Here is a 13581-nt window from a genome sequence, read left to right as displayed (position 1 = left end):
GGCTCAGGTGCGGCAGGTGACTAGAGAAGAGAAATGACAACTCTCCTCCAACGCCAAGTTCTCACAATTGCAAACATGTACTATTAGCTCACACTTACTTCTCCAGCTGTCATACAACTTTTGCGCTACTGAGGATGCTTTGCTCAGACATCACAGCGTATCAGAATTTCCGTTTGATGCAATTCCATGATAGATATTACAAACTATATTATCCTACTGACACTCCCCACCTCGCCCTTCTTACTGGTGCACCTTGGAGAGGGCAGCCAGCTCATCACCGCTGATGATGACAAGCTTACCCGGGCTAGCAACACCAGCGCTGAAAGCAGCCACGGCCATATCCTTGAGCGCAGTGGCCGTTCCAGCTTGGGCGTAGTATCGAATCTCATCAGGGTGCACATCCAGCATGACCACACGTGGGTCATTCTCATCACCAGTGTGCACACCATCCTTCTTATCATCGAACCAAGCTTCGAGACCCTTGTTGAAGTACTTCTTCACCTTGGCCTTGTCTTTGTTGATCGTGGCCTTGCCGGAAATGGAAGCCCAGTCACCCTTGGGGTTCAGGAAGGAGACGTTCACCTCGGGGTTAGTCTCGATGTCATCGGTCTTTCCAGACTCGGAATTTTGGAAAAAGGAGAAGACTGAGGTGGTAGGAGAAGGTGACAGAAGAAGGGGTTTGGGTAAGCGACCCGCGCCACGGAGCTTGTATTTCTCTCTCTTGCTCCTAGCTGGCTGCTTTCACTTACCAAGTCCCTCGGTGGTGGCAGGGTGCATGCACCTTGAGGCTAGCTTGCCATCGGGGCTGTGCGAGGTGAGCATGGCGTTGCCCACCTCATTGACGATCTTCATCAGTCCATCGACCTTCTGCTGAGCAGTGAGATCCGAAGCATTGCCCGAGGCCTGCTTGGCAGTAGGGTCATGAGTTTGATGAGACATGGTTCTAAGTTGCTGGTACTTGTAGTGAGTGGTAGAGGGTAGGAATACACGAGTTGACTGCGCGAAGATACGAGGCTTGATAGATGTGCTGATACGAGGTAGTAGAGCAGGAAGCATACGAGGTTTTGGATTGAGAAGGAGAGGCAAGAGCGGCTACTGACTGGCCAGGTAGAAGATGTGCAGCTGACCCGCACCGCACGCCATGCGTCGCTGACGTCAACTCCACATGAGGCGCAGGCCCGGTCCACACCCGTTCCGGCGACGCCCTCTCTAGCGCGTCTTCCGAAAGCCTGACTGCTACTTCCGATAAAGGTACACAATGAGGTGTGGAATATGGTACAGGTAGTGCTAGCTGCTAGGTGAAGCTAGCGTTTCTTCAAGCTGCTCGAATGATTCACCTAAAGTCTAAGGATGCTTGGCAGCGATCGAGCTTAGACCGCCAGCAGCAGCCTTCGACGCCTGCTTAGCTCCCTCTGCGACGGCCTTTTTGAGATTCTCGTCTTCCTTGACCTTTTCGTACGCTGGCCTCTCCAGCTCGCTGTGGGACAGTGGGCCGGTATCAGTCGTCAGTAATCGAAAGCTCCTCGCGACCCCTAACGCTCGAGCACTCACAAGCCCCTCAAAGACCGCCCGTAAAGTAGGCCCCCGAACCGACTGACGGGGAACGTCTTGCTGGGATCGATGGCTCCGTCGGCCTCGATACAATCCTCTCGAATATGCATCATCCTCACCCTCCCAATAACCATACAGCCTCCCCTGACTCCATCGTCCTTGTGGAAGTCGGTAATGGAATGCACTGTGAGCTCAAAGGAGACGGGAGCTTCGCCAATCCGTGGAGCTTTTACTAGCCGCCCAGGGACGGGCGTCAGGCCTGTCACGGCAAACTCGGAGACTTCGGCAGGGCAGTCGATGCTGGCGTAGTTGAGTGCTTCTGCGTATGGCTCAGAGGATGAGGAGATGCAGAATCTGAGGTGCGCAAGAGCAAAGGTGACTCAGTCAGGGGCAGCGGAGCTCCCTCCTCGCCCCCTTCATGGTTTCGACTCGGCTTACCGTTCACACTCACTCTTGATTCCTTCTGATGTTGCTCTCGCTATCCTTGCGTGTCCCATGAAATCCCGGTCCACCAAAAGCAATCATCACCAGCGGCGGGTCCGAGCATACGACCTGATAGAAGCTAATGGGCGCTAGATTATACACTCCATTCTCGCCCACTGTGCCCACCATGGCCACTGGCCTTGGCGCTACAGCGCCAATGAGGATCTTGTAGATCATCCTGGGCTCCATGTCTGTCACGCCTGGCTGCACCACGCGAAAGGGCACATCTCCTCGGGCAGCCGCGGCAAAGTGGGCCGAGGCCGGATGCGAGGTGGTCAGCCCTGATCCGGGAACCCACTTTGGATCCAGCGTCTGAGTCTTTTGGAATGCATCGACCTCGAGAGGCGGTAGCTTTGCCTGGGCTTCGGCAAATGGCGGATGGTGTGACATGGTAGGGCTAGTGAGGCTGGGAGAGGCGACGGGACAGCGACAGATCTTCAGTGGTACGACTACAACTCAGTGTTGCACGCTTCTGTGGTGCTGCTTCCTCTCTGTCGGAAGAAAGCGCTTTGCGGAAGTAGCGGGAAGGACGCGGGGCAACGGAAGCAAGGGGGAGCAAGCCCGCCACTGTCGCGTGGGAGACTTGGCAAGCTACCGATCCCCGCCCATGCCGTGAAGCTTGGCTACCTCGGCTTCTCTCGATGGTTGACGTCGAGCCCGGACAAGTGTTCACTCGCGGAGGTAAGATGTGCGATTGCTTCATTGTTCGGCCCGGCTGTAAGCCAAGACCCTTGGCAAGGCTGTCAGCTCACCGTCGCCTTTGCCGTCGCGTCTCTCTTGTCGAACGCCTCTCCACTAGGCGCTGCTCGCGTGGCCTGCCACGGCAGTCAAATTTCCGGAGGGATAGTGTCAGGAAAGCCCTAATCAGAGCTGCGCAGCAGTGGAGCGGTATCTTGCATCCCCACTCCACCCGCTCTTGCGATCTTGGAAGAGACAAGACGCCGACATCGCGAGGCAAAAGCTGCCAAGGACCACGAGGCGCATCGACGTCATTGCCCTCCTGGCACTGAGCAGGCGCTCAAGACGCAGCCGAGGTGCGGCTTGGATGCCGCGGCAGCAGCTGCTCCCCGGCATCTTGGCCCTGGCAGCCTGCCACTTTTTATGTCCTCGATGCTGAACAAGGCACTGACTCCGTACCCTCACCCGGGACAGGGTTTAGGTGCCGGGCAGCTCAAGGCAAAGTGGAGCCAGTGTGTGTGTATTGGTAGCACAAGATCTGTGCCTCTTGTTTGCCACGCTCCGTCGGGGGCAAGCCGATCGAATATCCTGAGACGTCAGCGGGGTCTTTTGACTGAGGCGGGCGCGTGGCCATGGCCTAAGACTAGCATTCAGGGCCAGAGACAGGAGTGAAAACGGCATCCTGTCCCGCCCCCCCACACCTTTGCTCAGCTCCTAATCTTACTGTATCGCCTTCCTTACCTTTCGTCGTCTTCATATACAAGCATCCGCCATCGCCTCGACACCCTCTGTGCTACCACTCACTCCACCCGTTGCCCAACACGGCTTCCTCATTTGCTCACTTCCCGTCGTCCTCCCTGCTGCCACCTACTCCTCCTGTCACACCGCCTAAACAAGCAGTGGTCAGGGCGACGCACCGCAACAGCCCAACCTCAGCAACTCCTCACTCTTCTCGCGACAGCGATTACCTACACCGTCAAGTAGTACTTCAGACGATGTTCTACAACAGCAGCACCGTCCCAATTGGGGGCGCGCCCTTTGTCCCGCCCTCGCTAGCTCTACAGGACGCAGTCTTCTACGGAGACAGCTCCTCCTCGGCCTCGTCTTCGAGGAGCAGCTCCATCAGCTATCCTCCCTCGTCTTCCAATTCGGAAGCAAACCTAGGCTCTGCTCACTCATACGGCATGTCCTCCTCCCCCTCGACTTCCTCATCGATGCAGAGCGATTATTCTCTCTCCCCGCGTCAGATCGCAGCAAGGGAGTATGCAAGGAGACTCCACGACCACACTGCCTCGATGTGGGAGACGGAGCGCCACAACATTGAGAAGACCAAGCTAGACTCTCCCGGTACGCCTCCGCGTCAAAAGCCAAGACCTACTAGTGGAGGAGGCTATATCCGTCCTCCTGCCCCGCCCGCTCTGGCGGCAGCTGCCGTCGTGGAACCACCAAAGGAGAGGTCGAGAGCGATGGATGTTCTTTTGGGAAAGAGCTGGGGAAAGAAGTGGAGCGGGCATGCTAGAGTCAAGAGCCTCTGATGGACTAGTACCTCAACATCCATCCCTCATCCGTCCTCCTCCTTTGAGGCCAATACCGCTCGCCTCGGCGGACCATGCCCTTACGAGCCCACCAACATTGGCGCGCCCAACAATAACGACGACCCATCCAAGCTTCCTCAAATGTACTCTATTCTCTATGCCTCTATCGCACCGGCCCCAGTACTCCTGTCTGTATGTAATCATTACTTCCCCTCAACTCCACTTACCAGCCTGGCTCTAGCCCTAGACCTCAACGGGTCGTAGCCACGCTCCCCTTCTCTCCGACCTCCACTCCACTTCGCTGCGGATCTGGTGTTCGTCTTCGTCTTCGTCTTCGTCTTCTCAAGTGTAGTCTTCTTGTCTTGTCTCTCATATCTCCTTCTCCCTCATGGCACTATAGTCTTTACTGTATACAATCTCCATATGTGGCCGTTCATGGCCTGCTCCTAAGCTGCCCTGTCTGTTTTCTGTCCCGTATGAGTTCCAAAAGCATCTCCTCCTCAGAAGAGCTACACTGCCACCACTCATTCTCATCCTCATTTCATTCCGGCTCAACTCAGACCCAGACCCAGCTTCAATCAACCATCACATGATTAATGGAGACATGAGGCATCACTATTGTAAATTAACCACAAACACAACCAACGAGAACCGGATTCAGAACCAGAACCAGGATGAGAAGAACGACATGATCAAGGAAAGCAAAGAGAGAGAGAGTGAAAAGAAAAAAACAGGAGCAAATGCGTGTGTTGGGATGCTGGTGTTGTGTTGTTGTAAAAGGAGGTTCAGTAGACTAAAACTATGTACTGTTGAAATGAAAAAAAGTTGATGACGGGGAGATAAAGCCTGGTGGTGACAAAGGGGAACTTTTGAAATGAGAAGCTGAGGTGGTGGTGATGGGGTGGGGAATATGTTGCTTTATGTTGCGCTGAGCCGAGGTGAGTGTGTAGGGTAGCGAACGACTCCTTCCTTGCTTCCTGTCTTTCTTCCTGCTTCTTACTCTTCCGCTTCTACCTCTTCAATGCCGGCTGCATTCTTTCCCTCCATTCTCCTTTCCACATCTTGCGCCTGTCACTCTGGGAGAAAAAGACTAGCTGGCCTTGGTAGACCCTCCACTGGTCCCACGCTTGAGCAGTGCCTTTCCCTCGATGCTCATCTTTGCAATCGCCCTCGCCATTTCCTCTGTGCTGGGATGACGACTACCCGCCATTGCAGGTCGAAGACCGGGCCCGGGTGACTGCCCCTTGTTGTCGCCCGAGCCCTCGTCTTCGGCACCGGCAGACGAGGATGCACCGCTAGTAGAGGCAGGAGCAGCCTCGGCTGCCGTTCCGAAGTAGTCACCCTCACCAGCAGATGCAGCTGGAGCCTCTACCATAGGCGTGCGCAGAACGCCTGCATCCAACGAGGGGCGTCGCTGCTTCTCCGCAAGGCTGTCTCCTCCCATGACCGATCCAAAGTAGCCAAAAGAGGTGTTTGAAGTGCCAGGGGGGACGCCCTGCAGACCAGGAGATACCGCAGGACTGTTCGTTGACGCCCTTCGAGTGGAGAGGGAGTGGATCAAGTTCGAGTGCACAGGAGGCTTTGTCGATGAGCCTGCAGCCGGAGAAGAGGATCCGGAACCTTCCTTCTGGCTCGCCAATGTTGCCGAGCCGTCCTGGACGTCATTGACAGCTGCGCTCGCTTTTGCCACTGCTGGTGTAGGTGGTGAGGACTCGGGACCCGAAGCTGACTTGTCCGAAGTGGTGGATGACTCCGGTTGCTGCCCCTCCACTACAGTCTCTACATGAGATTGATTGACGCTCGCTTGCCTCTGCAGCGGCTGCTGTTGTACCCTTCCGCCCGTCCCTCGGTGCCAACCTGGCGTTGGCGGGAGCGTGGCATTATATCCTACGACGCCAGCGAAGAACGGGTTGAAGCCTCCGCCTACACCCCGCGGTGTCGTCTGCCCGCCCATCATGTGAAGAGGTGCTCCAGGTGCAGCGCTCATGCCAGGGATCTGCCATGGTGTAGGTGGACCTGCTCCAGGGGTCATTGCCATCATATTCTGCATAGCGGCAGCTGCAGAGCTGGCACCGCCGTTCATGAAGGGTGGAACGAAGGTGGGAGGTGTGGGCGGAGGCAGCATGCCGGCGAAAGAAAATCCTGGCATCCCAGGCGTCATCGGCACTCCCGGCGTAAGGGGAACGCCGGGCGTCATTGGCATCGGAGCTCTATATTGCATCGGCGAATTAGAATTGCCATTGGTTGCGTAAGGATTGAATTGGCGGGAAATAGACGGCGGTGAAGGTAATGAAATCCGTCCAGGGTGATTGGCCGAGGATGACGAAGCTTGAGTGGAGCGTGAAGCGGTCGAGCCAGCCGGATTGGACAGCGACTTGTCCGCAGTATCCTGTGAAGCCTGCGATTCTGTTCTCGTCTCTTGAGATCTTGTGCTGTTATTTTTGAAGGGTTCATCTAGATGAGCAGCCGATAGGGAGGAGGCAGCTGCAGCTGGCGGTGCTGCCCAGGTCTGCGCAGCCTGGTGACCGTCGAAGTATGGCAGAGGAGGGGGAAGGGGCGATCTCTGATATTGTTGCGATTGTTGCTGACGAGGTTGTGTGTATTGGTATGGTTGCTGCTGCTGCTGCTGCTGCTGCTGCTGCTGCTGGTACTGGTATTGAGGCTGCTGGTACGGCGGAGGTAGAGCGTACTGAGACTGTTGTCCCTGACCGTACTGTTGATAGCCCCCCTGAGGCCCCATACCTGGCATTGAGCCCATGAACATGCCATTGGTCATCATTCCACCCGTTGGCCCACTACTCATTGCCCTCTGTCCGCCCCCTGATGCTGCACCAACATTGCTGGGCGGCTGAGCAGCACTGAATGCGCTGGTGTAGTCTTCGGCTCTTGCCGGTACCAGAACACCAAGAGGAGGCGCTTCCATCCTGGCGAAACGGTCGAAGTGTACCTTCAAGGTCCTACCATTGTAGTCATAGCCGTGGAAGATCTTGACTGCTCTTGCTGCTTCGTCCTTCGTGCCAAACAGGACCGTTCCAAACCCACGGGATCGGCCTTCTGTTCCCAGTGCGATGTCGGCTCTCATAATATTGCCAGCGGCTCGGAACAGATCCTTCAAGTCCTGCCATTGAGTAGCATAAGCCAGATTGCCTACGAATAGAGTCCGTCCATAGTAGCTTGCATCAGGTGCACCTCCATACTCCGCAACGACTCGGGCCTGCTGAGCGGCAATGGCGGCTTGCGCTGCTTGGGCAGACAAGACAGCGATTTGGTGCTGAGTCGGGATAGCATTGGGAGGTTGAGCCGCAAGAGCAGGAGGTGGGGGAGGTTGCGGAGAGCGCACGGAGGAGCGTTGGCCATCATGAGCACTAGGACGTCTCATATCGCCCCCATTGGAAGCTCCAGAAAAGCTACCAGGACGCGGAGGAGCCAGGTGCGGGAGAGCTGGCAGCCCACTCTGCTGATAGGCATTGGCGTGATGCGCAGCTTCTGACGATGGGGTGCCAGGCGAACGTGCCGGTGCACCTAGTCGTGAAGGCAGCGGAAGCGATCGAGAGCTTGTGTTACTACTGCCCGAATCGGCTCTACTTGTCGAGCTCAGGAAGGGCAGGAGTGCAGGAGACTTGGCCGTGCTCGGAGGTGGCGGGAGGGGAGATGAGAAAACTTGCGACTGCTGTTGTGGCTGATACTGCTGCTGTTGCTGAGGTTGATATTGTTGTTGTTGCTGCTGCTGCTGTTGCTGTTGTGGGTTCGGATAAAAGGCCGGCTGTGACTGCACCTCGTACATCACACTCAATCTCTTGCCCATCCACTCGAAGCCATCGAATGTCTCCTTTGCTCTTCTGGCATCCTCAGGATCTCGCATGAGCACGGAGCCAAAACATCGAGATCGCCCATCCGGCGTGAGAGACACATCTGCCCTTAGGACAGTGCCAGCAGAACGGCGAAAGAGATCCTGTTGGGGCAAGTGTTGCAAAAGCAAGTGTGAGCTGCTACCGAGACGAGCCCGTATGCGCAGTATGATCAAATGCTCTACTCACCTTCAGGTCCTGCCATCGAACCTTGTAGGGTAAGTTCGACACCAAGAGACTAGTGCGCGGATCTCCAGGTATACTGCCTGGAGGATTCATCAGACCGTACGTTGCTGGGCCGGCCTGACCGGGTGCACCCATGGACGCAGCTGCTGAGTTGAGGGATGAGTTGGAGCTGGAATGCATCAGTGTGGGCTGTTGGAAGGGTGATTGACTCCCTTGCTGGCCAGCAGCGTTTGTAGCGGAACTGCTGAAGAAGGGGGGAGGAAGCGGTGCACCTGTGACGCCTTCCGACATGCTTCCCCGAAGGGGTGGGCGATTTTCGGATCCCATGCTTTCCGATAGTGGAGGACCAGTATTGGTCGCGCCGAACGCCGGTCTAGCACTTGCCGATGGCACAAGGGGCTGTGTGATGCCTAGGCCAGCGGACGACGAGAAACCTTGTCGGTCATTTGAAGAGGATGTGGGGGAGTTGGAGGAAGCAGTGAAGAGTTGAGAAGAGGCCGAGGGGCGCTGCTGGTATTGCAGAGGCTGTCTTCCAGAAGCTGAGAAGTTGCTGTGGCTGCTGTCTCTCGAGTGCGAGCTTGCATTGCCACTGCCGGCACTAGTATTTGTCGCGGTCCTAGCGAGATCGGCGACCGAGCTAATCTGGTGACCGTTGGTGTGTGCTGAGGCGCCACTCGCCACAGATTCTGAAGTCTGTGCAGGCGGCAAAGATCCTTTACCCGAGTCGACGGAGGCTTCGGAAGGAGATGACATGGCCGGACGTGGTACTCTCGCGATGCGGTGACGGTGCAACGGGATGACTCAGGGGACGGGGGCCAAATGCCGGTGAAGTGGAGAACGGTCGTCGAGTATCGTCGTAGCCCTCGAATCCTATCAGCTAGAGTCGTAGCATAGATTCACGCAGAGAGGATTGGCCCTGCTTGGGGAGGGAGACGACGACCCGAAGGCGATGGAGCGACACGGCCCTGCTCAGCGGCGTCGACAGTGAAGTGCAGCTGGGGCCCTTGCTGGGCGTTGAGTGGTGAAAAATCTCCGGTCCGGCGAGGTGGCTATATGCTGTACCTTGGGAAGAATTCGATGATTGCAATGCTGGTGAAGACGAAGTCGGTGATGACTCTGTCCTCTGAAGGGCGCGGGCTCGATGCTGGGAACGGGTATCGTGAGATGGTTGCAATGGGCGCGATGGAAGGAGCGAGCCCACATCGTCATCGCCGGCGTGGGCGTCGAGTTGCGACGTGGGGGGTGGGAACAATTACGTAAGCATCAGCCACCCACCCGGAATTCTCGCTTTCCGCTTCCCACCAAATTTCCCGCCTGGACCTGGGCATGCAGCGGCAGTACCACCTACATCCGTAACCCATTCGCCAATCACTGCCGGCCATCCCTCGTCCACTGCTATTCAGTGGTCTCTTCTTCCGCCAAACATGAAGATCAAGACGCTCTCGCGCTCGCTGGATTCTCATGCTCCCGCGTCCATCGGAGCGCCAGCTCCTGTCTCTCGGAATCTGGACCCGTCCCTGCACCCCTTCTCGCAGGCAAGGGAGTACACAAGAGCCCTCAATGCCGTCAAGGTCGAGAGGATGTTCGCCAAGCCCTTTGTGGCAGCATTGGAGGGTCATGGAGATGGAGTGTATGTAGTGGAGATGGATCCGGAGAGGGGCAATATCGTGGCCAGTGGCGCAGGAGATGGAGGTGAGTTCTCGAGGCAGGCGTGGGACGGCACGACATGCTGTTGCCCTAGCCAAGTGCTATGAGTAGCGGGTAATGGTCATCATAACAGACATAGCTCAGCTGACATCCGAAACCATCGCTATGTTTCCCAATCTCTGCAGAGATCAGGCTGTGGAATCTACCGACTCGGTCCCTGTTGCAATCCATCCCGCGAGCCCACGATAGCGTCATCCAGTCCCTTTGCATCTCCCCCCTGACCTTCTCTCCATCACCCTCCGGACTTGGCACCAAGAGGTTGCTGAGCTGTGGTACTGATCGGACGATCAAGTTGTGGGATGCCAATCCCGACAATGGGCGGATGGAAGTACCAGAGGAGGGCAATGACGAAGATGGGACTCTCGGGTGGCTGAAGGAGAAGGAGGTGGATCGGACAGAGGTCAGTTGCTCAAAGGGATCTGGAAGACTACACAGATCAATTGGCTGACCCTGTTACTCTCTGCTCTCGCATCACTGCAGCCTCTCCTCACATGGCACTCGAAGACTTCGTTCAACTCTCTCACCCATCATGCCAGCTCGCCGATCTTTGCTTCATCTTCCAACGTCATCCAACTGTGGGATTTGTCCCGCGGACAATCCTCCTCTTCTTCCTCATCTACCTCTGCCGCTCTTCAAACACTAAAGTGGGGCTCTACAACGTCTGACGAGGCAGAAGCCATCAATGTGGTCAAGTACAATCAGTCCGAGCCCGAGCTCCTTCTTGCCTCGGGCTCCAGTCGTTCCCTGAACCTCTACGATACTCGCTCCTCATCAGCAATAGGTGGGGTCAAGATGAAGATGCGATCTAACGACCTGGCCTGGAACCCTATTGAGCCTACCGTCTTTGCAGTGGCATCAGAGGACCAGAACATCTACACTTTCGACATGCGCAACTTGAGTAGTGCCACACAGATCTACAAGGATCACGTCTCTGCCGTCATGAGCGTTTCCTACTCTCCTACAGGTCAAGAGCTGGTGAGCGGTGGCTACGACAGGACTGTGCGCCTGTGGAACGTTGGTAGGGGCAACCACTCGAGGGACGTCTACCACGCTGCTCGGATGCAGAGGGTCTTCTCTACCAAGTTCACTCTTGATGCCCGCTTTGTCCTCACGGGCTCCGACGACGGCAATCTGCGACTTTGGAAGTCGCGAGCATCCGAGAAGCTCGGCATCCTCAGCGGTAAAGAGCTCAAGGCCAACGAGTACCGTCAAGCCCTCAAGAAGAAGTACGGTGGCGAAGGACCCGGCTCTTCCAGGAATGGCGGTGCTGGTATTGGTGATATTGGCAAGATTAGTAGACAGAGGAGAGTGCCAAAGGCGATTAGGAGCGCGCAGACATTGAAGAGGGAGATGCTCGAAGCAGAGAGGGTCAAGGAGGACAGAAGGAGGAAACATACCAGAAAGGGATTGGAGAAGCCAAAGGCGGCTAGGAAGGATATGATCCTTGGCAAGAGGGAGTGAGTGGAGAGGGTCTTTTTTTGCTCGCGTTCTCTCAATCGTTACGAAGCTATTTACGACACCCATGGCGACAAAGACGAAGTATGGATGAAGTATGGATGAAGTATAGATGATGTGCTATCCTGACGGTCTATCATACATCAATGAGACCCCTTAGCAAGTGAAGCTCTAGAATGTAATCTACTCTAGATGATCATCCTCTATCTCCTGCCACTCTCCGTCATCCTCCGCTTCAGCCTCGTACTCCCTCTCTCCCCGGGAGCTCGGCAAGCTCTCGATCTCGTCTAAAGCGTCCTCTGTATCATCACCTGCCAGGGTCAGCTCTTCCAATCTGCGTCTTACGGGCACAATAAGGGCGTCTGTATCCGAATCTGGAGGACGAAGTGTCTCTTCCCCAATATCCTCGCCCTCGCCTTCCTCTGCCTCGCCCACATCGGACAAGCCTCCCAGCTCACTCCCGCTGTCAGCCCCTGAAGAGGGGAGCGAAGCGACCGAAGCGCTCTCAATCGTATCTACATCTGTTCCTTCGCCCTCCTCGAATTCAGATTGGGAAGAAATGTCCGTAGCGGGCGGGGTGTCCAGCCCATGCGAGGTGGCGGTTCCAGAGAGTCGGCTGGTCCTGGTGCTCAGCGAGGCCGGCTCTGAGCGTGCTAGATGACGGATGAGGGGATTGAGGTGGGCTCGGGGTGCAGGTGCGCTACCTCTCACCCCTCCCCTGCTGGGCTGGGTGAGGTGAGCCTGAGCTCGTCGGCTGGAGGGGGGAGGCTTGAAGATCCAAGTCAGCTTCAACTCCTCGCCGTTGTGGTTGATCGACTTGGAAAGGGACTTGAGACCCCAGAGTCTAGCCAGACAGTGCACTGTCAGTCGATCGAAGGAGTCCGGGATGAGGTAGGAGAGGGAATGCGGGAGGTGATGATGCTCCTCCACCCTAGCCTGAGCGAGGGAGGAAGAAGAGGCTACGACCAAGCGCGGACGAGGGTTGAGCCTCGTGGTGTCTGCTTGATTGCTTGTGGCTTCTGCGTCGAGGAGGTAGACGACCTGCTCTTTCCACGAAGCAAAGTCGTCTTCGACAAGGTCTACGAGGGACTGCATCGTGGGTGAAGAAGAGGAAGAAGATGGGGCGGCCGAGGAAGCGTGCCCGCTGTCCAGCCTAGTCTCCACGACCGCTCTCCGCTTGAGGAAGAAGCGAGCTTCGGGTAAGGACATTGTGAAGAGGCCACTGGGAGGAGGAGGAGGAGTGTTGAGAGCTGATGTGGTCGGAGAGGCTGGAGTCCCTTCTCCTCTCCTGCTCTCAGACCCTGCTGCCCTCTTGACCTTCTTGACCTCATCCATCTCCCTACGCCAATCTCTGACCTCTCTACCATCCCGCGGCACCTCTTCGCCTCTACCCAGCTCCTTGACAAGACCAGGAATAGGCTGCTGGAAGCTCCCCTTGTACCGCCTGGACTCGTACCCCGGGCTGTAGTCAGAGGGACGCGGCCGGACAATGTGTGGGTTGATGGCAGTGGAGAAGCGGGCATTTTCTAGACGGAGCAGCTTCCTCTTGCCGGGCTGTCGAGCGACCTTGGCACGGGGTGGTGCTGAGGAAGAGGAGGAGAGGGGAGGGCGAGAATGCTTGGTGGTAGGATTGCCGCGGGGCTTTGCATTGACCAAGATCGAGGGCAGGGAGAGGGGGACGGGGTTGATAGGCCCGCTGGTCGATGGCGGCAATGGTGGCTGTTGCTGCTGAAAGTCGACCATGGCTGCGAGAAGAGTGGCTCCGAGGAGTCTATGCTGTCTCTCGCACGATGCTCTACGCTATCAAGGTGCTCTCTCTACCAGACGGGAGACGAGGCCTACCGGTGCGGGATCGTGGGATGCATCTGATTTGATGATCGACGGCCGCCCCTTTCCGCCTCCACCAGCAGCAGCAGAGGAAAGTCGCCGCTGACTCACTCGCGACTCAGAAGCAGCGTAGCAGCAGCCATGAGCCAAGGCAGGAAGTGCCCCTCGCCTAGCTACCTTGTAGTAGTATGGAACCAGACCAGACGAGGCTCCAAGTGCGGGCAGCATGACTCCCTGTGACTCTTGCCTGCCATGGTGACCTTGCTGGGTCCTCGTCGTCGTCGTCGTCGCTATGCGTGCGGACCTGGGTG

At 56.7% G+C, this 13581-nt stretch overlaps 6 protein-coding genes across 6 annotated transcripts; 2 read left to right on the top strand and 4 right to left on the bottom strand.

Annotated features, from left to right (window-relative positions):
- Positions 1-240: 240 nt before the first annotated feature.
- Positions 241-939, bottom strand: BCV69DRAFT_287542 (hypothetical protein; the record flags this gene model as incomplete). Its single annotated transcript, XM_025493573.1, has 2 exons — positions 241-644; positions 750-939. The coding sequence occupies 2 exons, from the start codon at positions 937-939 to the stop codon at positions 241-243; spliced, it is 594 nt and encodes a 197-aa protein (XP_025347977.1).
- Positions 940-1401: 462 nt separating this feature from the next.
- Positions 1402-2421, bottom strand: BCV69DRAFT_233073 (hypothetical protein; the record flags this gene model as incomplete). The annotated part of the gene is made up of 3 exons (XM_025489854.1): positions 1402-1477; positions 1552-1905; positions 2003-2421. Coding segments are annotated over 3 exons (849 nt in total), but the record flags the coding sequence as incomplete, so codon positions are not given.
- A 1129-nt stretch (positions 2422-3550) lies between these two features.
- BCV69DRAFT_200167 (hypothetical protein) lies at positions 3551-4662 on the top strand. The gene is made up of 3 exons (XM_025489675.1): positions 3551-4001; positions 4116-4200; positions 4280-4662. Exons 1-3 carry the CDS (start codon positions 3708-3710, stop codon positions 4486-4488), a joined length of 588 nt encoding a protein of 195 aa, XP_025347975.1. The 5' UTR covers positions 3551-3707; the 3' UTR covers positions 4489-4662.
- Positions 4663-7221: 2559 nt separating this feature from the next.
- BCV69DRAFT_236412 (RNA-binding domain-containing protein) lies at positions 7222-8374 on the bottom strand (the record flags this gene model as incomplete). Its single annotated transcript, XM_025489920.1, has 3 exons — positions 7222-7443; positions 7909-8199; positions 8285-8374. Coding segments are annotated over 3 exons (603 nt in total), but the record flags the coding sequence as incomplete, so codon positions are not given.
- A 1244-nt stretch (positions 8375-9618) lies between these two features.
- BCV69DRAFT_199893 (WD40 repeat-like protein) lies at positions 9619-11538 on the top strand. The gene is made up of 3 exons (XM_025489674.1): positions 9619-9973; positions 10114-10388; positions 10469-11538. The coding sequence occupies exons 1-3, from the start codon at positions 9706-9708 to the stop codon at positions 11447-11449; spliced, it is 1524 nt and encodes a 507-aa protein (XP_025347973.1). The 5' UTR covers positions 9619-9705; the 3' UTR covers positions 11450-11538.
- On the bottom strand, positions 11299-13578 carry BCV69DRAFT_283028 (hypothetical protein). The gene has a single exon (XM_025492562.1). The coding sequence runs from the start codon at positions 13184-13186 to the stop codon at positions 11627-11629; it is 1560 nt and encodes a 519-aa protein (XP_025347972.1). The 5' UTR covers positions 13187-13578; the 3' UTR covers positions 11299-11626.
- Between the last annotated feature and the right edge of the window lie 3 nt (positions 13579-13581).

Source organism: Pseudomicrostroma glucosiphilum, assembly GCF_003144135.1.
Source record: "Pseudomicrostroma glucosiphilum strain MCA 4718 unplaced genomic scaffold BCV69scaffold_7, whole genome shotgun sequence".
In the NCBI taxonomy this organism is placed as follows: domain Eukaryota; kingdom Fungi; phylum Basidiomycota; class Exobasidiomycetes; order Microstromatales; family Microstromataceae; genus Microstroma; species Microstroma glucosiphilum.
The sequence above is the reverse complement of the archived record's forward strand: the minus strand, read 5'-3'. Positions and strand labels throughout refer to the sequence as shown.

Excerpts from the sequence above, each read along its gene's own strand:
- BCV69DRAFT_200167 (XM_025489675.1), top strand. The coding sequence starts at position 3,708 with ATGTTCTACAACAGCAGCACCGTCCCAATTGGGGGCGCGCCCTTTGTC. Across the intron at positions 4,002-4,115 it reads GGAGACTCCACGACCACACT|CCTGCCCCGCCCGCTCTGGC; the intron begins GCCTCGATGTGG and ends TATATCCGTCCT. Across the intron at positions 4,201-4,279 it reads GGATGTTCTTTTGGGAAAGA|GTCCTCCTCCTTTGAGGCCA; the intron begins GCTGGGGAAAGA and ends CATCCCTCATCC.
- BCV69DRAFT_199893 (XM_025489674.1), top strand. The coding sequence starts at position 9,706 with ATGAAGATCAAGACGCTCTCGCGCTCGCTGGATTCTCATGCTCCCGCG. Across the intron at positions 9,974-10,113 it reads CAGTGGCGCAGGAGATGGAG|AGATCAGGCTGTGGAATCTA; the intron begins GTGAGTTCTCGA and ends CAATCTCTGCAG. Across the intron at positions 10,389-10,468 it reads AGGAGGTGGATCGGACAGAG|CCTCTCCTCACATGGCACTC; the intron begins GTCAGTTGCTCA and ends GCATCACTGCAG.
- BCV69DRAFT_283028 (XM_025492562.1), bottom strand. The coding sequence starts at position 13,186 with ATGGTCGACTTTCAGCAGCAACAGCCACCATTGCCGCCATCGACCAGC.